Below are 14,290 nucleotides of genomic sequence, written 5' to 3'. Positions count from 1 at the left end.
AAATCTTCTTTTAAAATCTATAAAGTATCTCTGCTCCCATAAAAGGCCACTCCTTACATACTTGCTCTGGGTCCTATGCCATTTCCTTTTCTCAAGAATTTTGCTCCTCAGTTACTCCTTTCTCTGGCGTCATTAATTTCTCCCTCAATACTGGATCAGTTCCATCAGCATACAGATATGCTCTAATAGTGTCAGTTTCAAAAAAAAAAGTGCCTTTGATGGTCCCATCCCCCTCTAATTACTGCCCCATTGCTCTTCTTCCATTCAAAGCAACACTTTCTTTTATTTTTTTTTTAACATCTTTATTGGAGTATAATTGCTTTACAATGTTTTGTTAGTTTCTGCTATATAACAAAGTGAATCAAGCTGCGCACAGTTCCTCCAGCCTGAGGACAACGGCTGCCTGGGTCCCAGGAAGCGCAGTGCCCAATCTGACCTTCTACTCTAGGTGGGCACCCTCACAGCCTTGTCCCTCAGGGCCCGGCTAAGGCCTGGGTTAGAGCCTTGTGGAAGGTCTCTGGGCGGGGCTAGGGGGGCCTAAAGGATGTAGATTGCCACGTGGATGTGGCACAGGGGGTGCAGTCACCCTGCTTCTCTGGTTGTGTGAAGACTGCAGAGCGTGCAGACAGACCTCTGTTGTGGCTGTTCAAGAAAAAAACCCAGGAGCACCCAGTGAATTTATGGACTAGTGAAAGTAATGGCCATTTATTGAGCACCTGTGAATCAGGTGCCACCAGGAGGCAGCACAAACTTGTTTTGTGATCTCACTCTCAGTGCCTGCAGTCATTCCGTCACTTCCTAAGGCACTGTTACCCATCTGAACCAGTAAGCAGCAGCCTTCTGTTTCCCCAAGAATCTTCATGTAGAGTGTATATGTTGATAAGGAAGCATCAAAGCCAATATTTTACCAGTTTTACAAGCTACCCCCATTTTCAACCATTAGCTCAAAAAAGGAAGTAATGAGATCAAAACCATTCAGTGAGACAGACCTATCAAGGATTTTAAAAGCTTGATGGTTATTTATCAAGATCCTGGATTGAGAAATCGATGCGTGGATAAGTTTTTGACTTGATTTTTGAACAGAATATAATTCTTTCCCCCAAACGTTATCAATCATGAGGTTGGAAGAATAGAAGAAATCAGAGTATGTCACATGTAGTAAGGCCGTGTGGCTGACAGGGTCTTGGTGCTCGGGCCGGGTGTCAGGCCTGCGCCTCTGAGGTGGGAGAGCCGAGGTCACGACATTGGTCCACCAGAGACCCCCTGGCTCCACGTAATATCAAACGGCGAAAGCGCTCCCAGAGATCTCCATCTCAACACTAAGACCTGGCTTCACTCAACAGTCATCAAGCTACAGTGCTGGACACCTTATGCCAAACAACTAGCAACACAGGAACACAACCCCACAGAGAGGCTGCCTAAAATTAGCAGAGAGGCTGCCTAAAATCATAATAAGGTCACAGACACCCCAAACACACCACGGGATATGGTCCTGCCCACCAGAAAGACAAGATCCAGCCTCATCCACCAGAACACAGGCACTAGTCCCCTCCACCAGGAGGCCTACACAACCCACTGAACCAACATTAGCCACTGGGGGCAGACACCAAAAACACCGGGAACTACGAACCTGCAGCCTGCAAAAAGGAGACCCCAAACACAGTAAGATAAGCAAAATTAGAAGACAGAGAAATGCACAGCAGATGAAGGAGCAAGGTAAAAACCCACCAGACCTAACAAATGAAGAGGAAATACGTGGTTTACCTGAAAATGAATTCAGAGTAATGACAGTAAACATGATCCAAAATCTTGGAAATAGAATGGAGAAAATACAAGAAACGTTTAACAAGGACCTAGAAGAGATAAAGAGCAAACAAACAATGATGAACAACACAATAAATGAAATTAAAATTCTCTACAAGGAAACAATAGCAGAATAAATGAGGCAGAAGAACAGATACGTGACCTGGAAGATAAAATAGTGGAAATAACTACTGCAGAGCAGAATAAAGAAAAAAGAATGAAAAGAATTGAAGACAGTCTTAGAGACCTCTGGGACAACATTAAACACACCAACATTCGAATTATAGGGGTCCCAGAAGAAGAAGAGAAAAAGAAAGGGACTGAGAAAGTATTTGAAGAGATTATAGTTGAAAACTTTCCCAATATGGGAAAGGAAAATAGTTAATCAAGTCCAGGAAGCACAGAGAGTCCCATACAGGATACATCCAAGGAGAAACACTCCAAGACACATATTAATCAAACTATCAAAAATTAAATACAAAGAAAAAATATTAAAAGCAGCAAGGGAAAAACAACAAATAACGTACAAGGGAATCCCCATAAGGTTAACAGCTGATCTTTCAGCAGAAACTGCAAGCCGGAAGGGAGTGGCAACACATATTTAAAGTGAGAAAAGGGAAAAACCTACAAACAAGGTTACTCTACCCAGTAAGAATCTCATTCAGATTCGACCGAGAAATTAAAACCTTTACAGACAAGCAAAACCTAAGACAATTCACCACCACCAAACCAGCTTTACAACAAATGCTAAAGGAACTTCTCTAGGCAGGACACACAAGAGAAGGGAAAGACCTACAATAACAAACCCAAAACAATTAAGAAAATGGTAATAGGGACATACATATCGATTACCTTAAATGTAAATGGATTAAATGCTCCCACCAAAAGACATAGACTGGCTGAATGGATACAAAAACAAGACCCGTATATATATGCTGTCTACAAGAGACCCACTTCAGACCTAGGGACACATGCAGACTGAAAGTGGAGGGATGGAAAAAGATATTCCATGCAAATGGAAATCAAAAGGAAGCTGGAGTAGCAATTCTCATGTCAGACAAAATAGACTTGAAAATAAAGACTATTGCAAGAGACAAAGAAGGACACTACATAATGATCAAGGGATCAATCCGAGAAGAAGATATAACAGTTGTAAATATTTATGCACCCAACATAGGAGCACCTCAATACATAAGGCAAAAGCTAACAGCCATAAATGGGGAAATCAACAGTAACACAATCATAGTAGGGGACTTTAACACCCCACTGTCAACAATGGACAGATCATCCAAAATGAAAATACATAAGGTAACACAAGCTTTATATGATACATTAAACAACATGGACTTCATTGATATTTATAGGATATTCCATCCAAAAACAACGCAATACACTTTCTTCTCAAGTGCTCAGAGAACATTCTCCAGGATAGATCATATCTTGGGTCACAAATCAAGCCTTGATAATTTAAGAATATTGAAATCGTATCAAGTATCTTTTCCAACCACAATGCTATGAGACTAGATATCAGTTACAGGAAAAAATATGTAAAAAATACAAACACATGGAGGCTAAACAATACACTACTTAATAACCAAGAGATCACTGAAGAAATCAAAGCGGAAATCAAAAAATACCTAGAAACAAATGAAAACACAAAGACCCAAAACCTGTGGGATGCAGCAAAAGCAGTTCTAAGAGGGAAATTTATAGCAATACAATCCTACCTTAAGAAACAAGAACATCTCAAATAAACAACCTGACCTTACACCTAAAGCAATTAGAGAAAGAAGAACAAAAAAAAAAAAAACCAAACTTAGCAGAAGGAAAGAAATCATAAAGATCAGATCAGAAATAAATGAAAAAGAAATGAAGGAAATGATAGCAAAGATCAATAAAACTAAAAGCTGGTTCTTTGAGAAGATAAACAAAATTGGTAAACCACTAGCCAACTCATCAAGAAAAAAAGGGAGAAGACTCAAATCAATAGAATTCAAAATGAAAAAGAAGTAACAACTGACACTGCAGAAATACAAAGGATCATGAGAGATTACTACAAGCAACAATATGCCAATAAAATGGACAACCTGGAAGAAATGGACAAATTCTTAGAAAAGCAGAACTTTCTGAGACTGAACCAGTAAGAAATAGAAAATATAAACAGACCAATCATAAGCACTGAAATTGAGACTGTGATTAAAAATCTTCCAACAAACAAAAGCCCAGGACCAGATGGCTTCACAGGAGAATTCTATCAAACATTTAGGGAAGAGCTAACACCTATCCCTCTCACACTCTTCCAAAGTATAGCAGAGGGAGGAACCCTCCCAAACTCATTCTACAAGGCCACCATCACCCTAATACCAAAAACAGATAAAGATGTCACAAAGAAAGAAAACTACAGGCCAATATCACTGATGAACATAGATGCAAAAGTCCTCAACAAAATACTAGCAAACAGAATCCAACAGCACATTAAAAGGATCATACACCATGATCAAGTGGGGTTTATCTCAGGAATGCAAGGATTCTTCAGTATATACAGATCAATCATTGGGATAAACCATATTAACAAATTGAAGGAGAAAAACCATATGATAATCTCAATGGATGCAGAAAAAGCTTTTGACAAAATTCAACACCCATTTATTTTAAAAACCCTCCAGAAAGTAAGCATAGAGAGAACTTACCTCAACATAAAAAAGGCCATATATGACAAACCCACAGCCAACATTGTTCTCGATGGTGAAAAACTGAAACCATTTCCTCTAAGATCAGGAACAAGACAAGATTGCCCACCCTCACCACTATTGTCGTTTTTTTCTTTTTGCGGTACACGGGCCTCTCACCGCTGTGGCCTCTCCTGCTGCGGAGCACAGGCTCCGGACGCGCAGGCTCAGCGGCCACGGCTCACGGGCCCAGCAGCTCTGCGGCATGTGGGATCTTGCCGGACCGGGGCACGAACCCGTGTCCCCTACATCGGCAGGTGGACTCCCAACCACTGCGCCACCATGGAAGCCCTCTCACCACTATTATTCAACATAGTTTTGGAAGTTTTAGCCACAGCAATCAGAGAAGAAAAAGAAATAAAAGGAATCCAAACTGGAAAAGAAGAAGTAAAGCTGTCACTGTTTGCAGATGACATGATACTATACATAGAGAATCCTAAAGTTGCTACCAGAAAACTACTAGAGCTAATCAATGAATTTGGTAAAGTAGCAGGATACAAAATTAATGCACAGAAATCACTGGCATTCCTATACACTAATGATGAAAAATCTGAAAGTGAAATTAAGAAAACACTCCCATTTACCACTGCAACAAAAAGAATAAAATACCTAGGAATAAACCTACCTAAGGAGACGAAAGACCTGTATGCAGAAAATTATAAGACACTGATGAAAGAAATTAAAGGTGATACAGATAGATGGAGAGATATACCACGTTCTTGGATTGGAAGAATCAATATTGTGAAAATGACTCTACTGCCCATAGCAATCTACAGATTCAATGCAATCCCTATCAAACTACCACTGGCATTTTTCACAGAACTAGAACAAAAAATTTCACAATTTGTATGGAAACACAAAAGACCCTGAATAGCCAAAACAATCTTGAGAACGAAAAACAGAGCTGGAGGAATCAGGCTCCCTGACTTCAAACTATACTACAGAGCTACAGTAATCAAGACAGTATGGTACTGGCACAAAAACAGAAATATACATCAATGGAACAGGATAGAAAGCCCAGAGATAAACTCATGCACATATGGTCACCTTATTTTTGATAAAGGAGAAAAGACAGCCTCTTCAATAAGTGGTGCTGGGAAAACTGGACAGCTACATATAAAGAATGAAATTAAAACACTCCCTAACACCATACACAAAAATAAACTCAAAATGGTTAAAGACCTAAATGTAAGGCCAGACACTATCAAACCTTAGAAGAAAACACAGGCAGAACACTCTATGACATACATCACAGCAAGATCCTTTTTGACCCCCCTTCTAGAGAAATGGAAATAAAACCAAAAATAAACGGGACCTAATGAAACTTAAAAGCTTTTGCACAGCAAAGGAAACCATAAACAAGACCAAAAGACAACCCTCAGAATGGGAGAAAATATTTGCAAATGAAGCAACTGACAAAGGATTAATTTCCATAATTTACAAGCAACTCATGCAACTCAGTATCAAAAAATCAAACAACCCAATCCAGAAATGGGCAGAAGACCTAAATAGACATTTCTCCAAAGAAGATATACAGATTGCCAACAAACACATGAAAGAATGCTGAACATCATTAATCATTAGAGAAATGCAAATCAAAACTACAATGAGATATCATCTCACACCGGTCAGAATGGGCATCATCAGAAATCTACAAACAATAAATGCTGGAGAGGGTGTGGAGAAAAGGGAACCCTCTTGCACTGTTGGTGGGAATATAAACTGATACAGCCACTATGGAGAACAGTATGGAGGTTCCTTAAAAAACTAAAAATAGAACTACCATACGACCCAGCAATCCCACTACTGGGCATATACCCTGAGAAAACCATAATTCAAAAAGAGTCATGTACCACAATGTTCATTGCAGCTCTGTTTACAATAGCCAGGAATTGGAAGCAACCAAAGTGTACATCGACAGATGAATGGATAAAGAAGATGTGGCACATATAAACAATGGAATATTACTCAGCCATTAAAAAAATGAAATTGAGGTATTTGTAGTAAGTTGGATGGACCCAGAGTCTGTCATACAGAGTGAAGTAAGTCAGAAAGAGAAAAACAAATATTGTATGCTAACACATATACATGGAATCTTTAAAAAAAAAGTCATGAAGAACCTAGGGGCAAGACGGGAATAAAGACGCAGACCAACTGGAGAATAGACTTGAGGATACGGGGAGGGGGAAGGGTAAACTGGGACAAAGTGAGAGAGTGGCATGGACATATATACACTCCCAAAGGTAAAATAGATAGCTAGTGGGAAGCAGCCGCGTAGCACAGGGAGAACAGCTCGGTGCTTTGTGACCACCTAGCACGGTGGGAGGGAGGGAGACGCAAGAGGGAAGAGATATGGGGACATAGGTATATGTATAACCGATTCACTTTGTTATAAAGCAGAAACTAGCACACCATTGTAGAGCAATTTTGCTCTAATAAAGATGTAAAAATAAATAAATAAAATAAAATAGATAGCTAGTGGGAAGCAGCCGCGTAGCACCGGGAGATCAGCTCAGTGCTTTGTGACCACCTAGAAGGGTGGGTGGGATAGGGAGGAGGGGAGGTGGATGCAAAAGGGAGGGGATATGGGGATATATGTATATGTGTAGCTGATTCACTTTGTTATAAAGCAGAAACTAACACACCATTGTAATGCAATTATACTCCAATAAAGATATTTTAAAAAACCCAGTGAATCAGCTATACGCATACATATATCCCCATATCCCCTCCCTCTTGAGCTTCCCTCCCACCCTCCCTATCCCACAAAACAACACTTCTTGAAAACCTTGTCTGCAGTCACTCTTTCCATTTGCTTACCTCCAATTCTCTCCGAACCCACTGCAATTGATCTTCCATTGCTCATTGTTGCCATTCTACTGACAAGTAGCTCTTGCTACAGTCACCAGTGACTTCCATATTGCAGTGGCCACTTCTCTGTTGTTATTTTACTTGACCTCTTAGCAGTTTTCAATAAAATTGACCATACCCATCTTGAAACGTACTCTCTTAGCTTTCATAACCCCACACACCCTCCTGGGTTTCCTCCCACATTCTGGCTACTTTCTGTCAGACTGCTTTGTAGGCTCCTCTTCCTTTTCTCAGTCCTTCTAAATATTGAGTATTCTGCAGTACCCACTGCCCTGTCTACATTCTGTACCTAAGTGATCATATTCAGTCCCATGGCTTTAAATATAATCTAGATGTAGGCAAGTCACAAATTTATGTCTCTAGCTCTCACCTTTCTCTTGAGCTGTAGGCTCAGTGTCCAGCTTCCCACCATGTCTAAGAAACATCTCAAACTTAACATGACCATCACAGAACTCTTATTTTTCCCGCCAAAGCCTAATTTTCCCCATCTCAGTATAGTAGGGTCGTGAGATGTATCTAGCTGCTCAAGAAGAAAATCTGAGTCATCCTAGGTTCCTTCTGTTTTCTGCCTTCTACACCCAATCCAAGTCCTGTTGACCCGCACAGTTGGAAGACTGAATAAGATAATATATATAAAATGCCTATTATAATGCGTAGCCCATAAAAAGAAATAGTCGCTATTATTTATTATATTTAATATATAATAATTATGTAAAATTTTAACTTCCATAGTACCTACACTTGGTTAGAGTTTTTGATGCTTTTTTTTTTAAACATCTTTATTGGAGTATAATTGCTTTACAATGGTGTGTTAGTTTCTGTTTTATAACGAAGTGAATCAGCTATACATATACATATGTCCCCATATCTCTTCCCTCTTGCGTCTCCCTCCCTCTCACCCTCCCTATCCCACCGCTCTAGGTGGTCACAAAGCACCAAGCTGATCTCCCTGTGCTATGTGTTTGCTTTCCACTAGCTATCTATTTTACATTTGGTAGTGTATATATGTCCATGCCACTCTCTCACTTTGTCCCAGCTTACCCTTCCCCCTCCCCGTATCCTCAGGTGATGCTTTTTTTAAGTTGCTGGAAAATCTGCTTTTGGATCATGGTAACACAGTCCCTACATGCCTGTTACGTGTAGGCACCTGCAGGATTTTTTGCCTTGTCTCTTTCTTAGAGATGCAGCAATCTCTTGAGTTTGTTTTAAAACAAATCCATAATGACTTAATAAAACAGAAAACTCATTTTAAACTTACAGGTGAAAGTACTCACTTTCTAGGGATCCCCTTTTTAATATTTCAGTGCCTAGGAAATGGTAACTCCTTGATGACTATAGTTAGTTCCCTGCTTTTTTTGCCTCTTAAGCCTCTCTCAACTCACCCAATCTGTTTTCTGTTCCTGTTATCCTATTGATTTTGCCATTCATAAGGCCAAGTTTAATGGCCTCTCTTTGGTTCTCGTTATACTTATGAAGATTAAATGTGAAAATCTTTTACTTCACTATAAACAAAAAGCACATCTTAAACTGTAAAGTAAATGTTTCTTACTAATACTGACACTCTGCCTCATTAGACATTGCTAATTGGCTTGTGTGTCACTAATTTCTCCTGGTTCTTCCATCTCTTTTATCTTTCTTTCTTAATCTCTTTTGCTTATTCCTCCTTCTCCTCTGCTCATTACTTAAATATTGGTGCTTCCTCAAAATTGTGTTCTTAGCGCTCCTCTTCCCGCATCTTAAATGATGAGGTTTTCTTATCTTTTTTGTTTGTTGGTGGGTGGGACCCTATCCCTACATTAATTTTACAAGAACCAGCAAACAGTGTAACACAGACACCATAGGAAAAGACTACAATGTGAAGAAAAAATTTTTTTCTTGAGGTTTATACAGGCCTTTAGCATTCTTAAATTCTAAAAGTAGAGAAAGTAATTTTTATGATCTGAATATTTGTGCATCTTTCTTACTGTCACACGATTAGAAATTTTTTACCTCCTTTACCTCCTATAAATTAGGGATTTCCTGCCACCTGGTGTTCAGAAAGGACACTGTAATTGGTAGGAACTCACAGTCCCAATAGTACTAAAAGCTAATACGCTAGATTACAAACATTTTCTACCAAAACGAAAAAACATCCAATAGACTTAATATCCAAAGAAACTAAAATGACTCATGAGAACGTCTTTGTCTTCGCTTTTGTCCTTTCTCCTGTTTGGGTATATACCGTCCCTCAATCTCTCCGCCCCAACCACTCCTATTTATCTCTCGTTCTTCTTTCAGAATGAAGTAATACATGTATACAGGTTAAAATGTCAAAGAGTTCTACAAACTTTATAATAAAAAACAATATTCCTATGTCATATTCCTTCACATTGTCAGTTCCTACTTCTCAGAAAGAGCAATTTTTAATTCTTTTAGCTGCTTTTTCTGACATGCCTCCACATTTCTAAATAACTGTTCTTTCTTGATTTTTTAATTCTATGTATTCTCTTTTTATCCCTACAATAAAAGATGAAGATTTACCTCTCTAAGGGTCACACCGTCATATTCTTTCCCAAACAGGCCTTCTCATTCTTTTCAATGTGGATAGGCTAAGCATGTTCCACATCTTTAAGTTGTGCTTCCTTTTTGATTCACAGTTCTGTCTTTAAATAATTTCTTTCTTCTTGCATTTTACTATAAGCAGTCAAGAGAAACCAGGCTGCTCCTTCAACACTTTGCTTAGATATTTCCTCAGCTAATTTTGTTACTCACAAGTTCTACCTTCCACAAAACACTAGGACATGAACACCATGTCTGGATTATAAGCCTGTCACAGTTTTCTCAGAACCAAATAGGGAAAGAGGGTTGGATGGTGGGGGTAAGTGTGTCCATTTGTACAATATGTATATTTTTCTTACTCCCTCAGTTTTTCGCATGGAAACCTCACCCTCAGTTGTACACAGTATTCCCAATCCAGAGCCTCTCCGAATCTATCTTTCCAGTGAGTAAAGCTCTGGTTTTCTTCCAGGAGAGAGAATGAACAGGCACTGAGCTACCTTGAATAGAGGAGGAAGTCTGTGATCCTGAGACCTTTGACAAACTTCTAACCTGTTCCACTATATGTCGGCCCCACTTTCAGCGGGGCTCTGCAGCATGAATCAGTCTGCTGCTGGGCTTTCCTAACTGCTGATGGAGTTTTCAACTTTCTTCTGCTATGTCAGCTATCTCTCATCCACATGGCTTCCAGATTCCCAATTTTATGACTCTTCTCTTTTCATCTCTCCCATTCTATGTGTCTATGTGAGTTTATGCCTGTTCTTATCCCTCTACTTTCATTTTAGTGAAGTATCAAGAGGGACTGATGATGAGCATATGTATTTAGTTAGCCATTTTTTAACTAGAATTAAGTCATGTTTATTCTTCAAGGACAAACTCAAATGTTATAACTTTTCCTGACCCCACCTACAGAGTTAATTGTTCCATCATACATATTCTCATAGCATTTTATATGTGGTTATAATAGCATTTACTATGCTTTAGTATAATTATTTTTTGAGGGACTCCTAATTATAATCCCCTTAAGAACCATCATTATATAATACTATTATATTACATAGTGTAGTTTCTTTTTCATTGTGGATTTGAAAAACTGAATTGAGCCAATAGAAATGAATTTTCATCACCTCTAGTTAGTACCTGAAATTGAGGCTTAAATGGTCTTTTAAAACATTCCTATTTGACTTTGAGGGGCCCTGAAATAGTGTCTGAATATACTGCCGTCTATGTATGTAACACCATCCCAAAGGATGTTTAACTTAAGACACTCTGCAGCCAGGCTTATTGTTAACTTGAGATTGAGAATACTTCTGTCTCAGCCACATAGCCAACTTTGAAAATAAGAAGCAGGTTTGCTTGCAAAGAAGGGTGATGTGGTCAAAGAAACAGTACTCATTGGTTATGTGGAATATGTGATACTCTGCTATAGTGACAGAGAAGATCCAAGAATGTGATAGTTTTAAGGCATCACAGCTGATCAACAGTATCAAAATCCAAGTACAAATAAACGATTTTCCCTGGAAAAGGGAAATACTAATTTCCACTCTGTGCCAAATAATATGCTAGGCCCTTTACATTATGATCTCAGTTTTACAGTTGAGGGATTTAAAGCTCAGAAAGTCTAAGGTCAACTAAAATCCTTTTCTGAGCACCTTCCTTCTTATGCTAAATGCCCTTCCTCTGTGCTATTATTGTACCCTGAATATATCTTTATCTTAACACTTATCATATTCAAATGACACCGTGTTTATTTATCTATCTCCCCCATTGGACAGCTCCTCAAGGGTAGGAACAGGGTCTTATTCTCCAATACAAGGTCTTGAACAAGAACTCTCTCAATAAATGTTTGTTGGACTGCAGATCTGAGCTCAGAATTCAAGCCCAAATCTGTCTTGTTCATCATCACAGGCATATATCCAGATATCAAGATAGTCACTCTGCTTTAAGAAACCTTTGGGAAGGAAAAATAAGCATTTCTGAAAACTTTAGCAGATTTGGTTTGGGGGCTGGTTTTTCTTTCTTTTTTTTTTTTTGCAGTGTGTGGGCCTCTCACTGTTGTGGCCTCTCCCGTTGCGGAGCACAGGCTCCGGACGCGCAGGCTCAGTGGCCATGGCTCACGGGCCCAGCCGCTCCACGGCATGTGGGACCTTCCTGGACCGGGGCACGAACCCGTGTCCCCTGCATCGGCAGGCGGACTCCCAACCACTGCGCCACCAGGGAAGCCCAGGGGCTGGTTTTTTTTTAGATTTGGTTTTTTATATTGAGAAAAGCTGATATTTTGGAAACTTTTCCTACCAACAAAAAATGGAAGAAAAGAGTAAACTGAAAAATTAAGGCTTAGACATACATCAAAGGAGAGATGTCAAGAATGAGGGTTGCTTTCTTTTCCAGGGGCGTTATGGGTGTGCATCATTTTAAATCCACATTGCAAATTGGAGGAAAAATGCTGTTGGCTGCAGCAGCTGCAGAAGTGGAATGACCTGGATGTCTGTCCCCTGGAGGATGGGAACTATGGGCATGAGCTGCCCAACATCACCAACGCACTTCCCCAGAATGCCAGTCACCGTTCAGGTGAGCCAGATATCATTTTAGCGTCTTCATGCCTAGAACTCCAAAAGGTCGGAGGGTAAAGCCTGAGAACAAAGGTGGCTGGACAACTTTTGGACTGTCAGAATTGTCATCCTAAATAAGAAAAGCCTGTCCTTTTGTTTGTCTTGAAATGCCAAACCTTAAATAAGGGTAAGCTTGTATCTTTGACATTGAGGATGCTGTCCTTTTCCACATCTAGAGTGTCCTTACAGTGCCCAGCATAAATTCCTAGAGCCCTCTTCATGAATCCTCTTCAAGTTTTTCATGACTAATGGATCTTGGCCTCAGTTGGGGTTGGTTTTAGCTCAGAAGACGTACCTCAAGGGAATGATAGAAGACCTGGGAGAAAAAAAAAAAAAAAACAACTTAAAAAAATGTCCTGACAGTTGCCTTTCTTACTTACTTTTCTCTGTTTTCCTCAAATTTTTATACAGCAGATTTCTAGGAGGGGGTCATCGTTCCGAGATATGGCTAGGACTCTTGCTCCATTTTAAGACAAATCCAGTACAGTGATATTGTACCCTCTGCCTTTTGAGCCCACTGACCAGGTATCACTGGACATCGACATTCACATCAGCTTTAGTTCATCTAACTCAGGCCATTTGCTGTTGGCAATTGATTGCTCTTTAGCCCATGGGGATCCTTTATTGGTAGATTTTATCAGACATTGATTTTACATGTCCTCCCTTTTATTTTAAGTGATAAATCTACTGATATTTTTAACCTCTAGGAGGAAATCACTTAAATTATTGTTTTTGCTTGGTCTTCGTCTACTGTACCATAATTGATTATCAGTGTATTTAAGGCAACCAAGGTAATGAGAGATGAAAAGCCTATAGCTTTGCCACTTGAAGCTACCCTTTGCTGGCATTCATCTAACCTCCACAACACAGGAATCTATCCTTTTGGTATTGACTTTGGTTTGGTATAGAGAGAGTCACATGTGTATAAACACATGCCTCCAGTCTGGCAGTTTCTTCCTTGTCACAGTATACTGGTGACAGTATATTTGAGAATGTTGTTTTCTCTTAAGTCTTCTCAAGCTGTGGCTGATTTATCTCTCACATCTCTTTACCTTTGGGCCTGATGGAGCAATAGGCATCCTGCTTATTCTTCATTGCCATTTCTACATCATTGTCCTACCCTCCTTCCTAAAATACCCCCCAGCTTTAAAGTCAGTGCTGTTAAAATATGCTGTCTGCTGCCCTCCAGGTTTTGGTCATTTGACCTCTGGGGCAGGCCCCCTCATTCCTTGAAGATTTTTGGTTACTGGCTCACTAACACTACTCTCTGCCTCTACTTCTGTCATGATTCTTGATCATTTAAATAGCCACATGGATGGTACTTTCAGTATTCTAGTCTTTCAGTTCTTTGACCTCCTGTCTTTTAATAGTCTATCTTCTATCATAACTTAGCTATGCAACCCCAAGATCATACCCCAAAGCTTGTCATTACCAATAACTACACCTTCTTCATAGTCGCAATTTCAAGCAGCTCTAATTAGCACCACCAGTCTTACTAGGTTATTTTCTCTGGTATTCCAGTTCCAGTAATTCTTTGACCCACTAGGAATTTTGATCCTATCACTTTTTCATTCTTGTGGTAGCCTCATTTTCCTTCTTATCCCGATTAGATTCCTTGGTGCATCATTATAATCACTACCTTGCATACATACTCAACCCCCTCGTTCCCTTAGTTACACTCACATAGCAAAACCCTAACCTTAGTAGTCCAGTCTAACTTTCTAGTTACTCGGTGCTCAC

General features: G+C 39.6%; 1 protein-coding gene across 1 annotated transcript in view; it reads left to right on the top strand.

Annotated features, from left to right (window-relative positions):
* The window catches only part of ZSWIM5 (zinc finger SWIM-type containing 5), a 256,329-nt gene that overhangs the window by 206,902 nt on the left and 35,137 nt on the right, over nucleotides 1-14,290 (top strand). The window contains exon 5 of the mRNA XM_032606638.1: nucleotides 12,330-12,509. Within this exon, the coding sequence (XP_032462529.1) occupies nucleotides 12,330-12,509 (180 nt within the window). The remainder of the gene's footprint in view (nucleotides 1-12,329; nucleotides 12,510-14,290) is intronic.

Source organism: Phocoena sinus, chromosome 1, assembly GCF_008692025.1.
Source record: "Phocoena sinus isolate mPhoSin1 chromosome 1, mPhoSin1.pri, whole genome shotgun sequence".
Lineage (NCBI taxonomy): Eukaryota > Metazoa > Chordata > Mammalia > Artiodactyla > Phocoenidae > Phocoena > Phocoena sinus.
The sequence above is the reverse complement of the archived record's forward strand: the minus strand, read 5'-3'. Positions and strand labels throughout refer to the sequence as shown.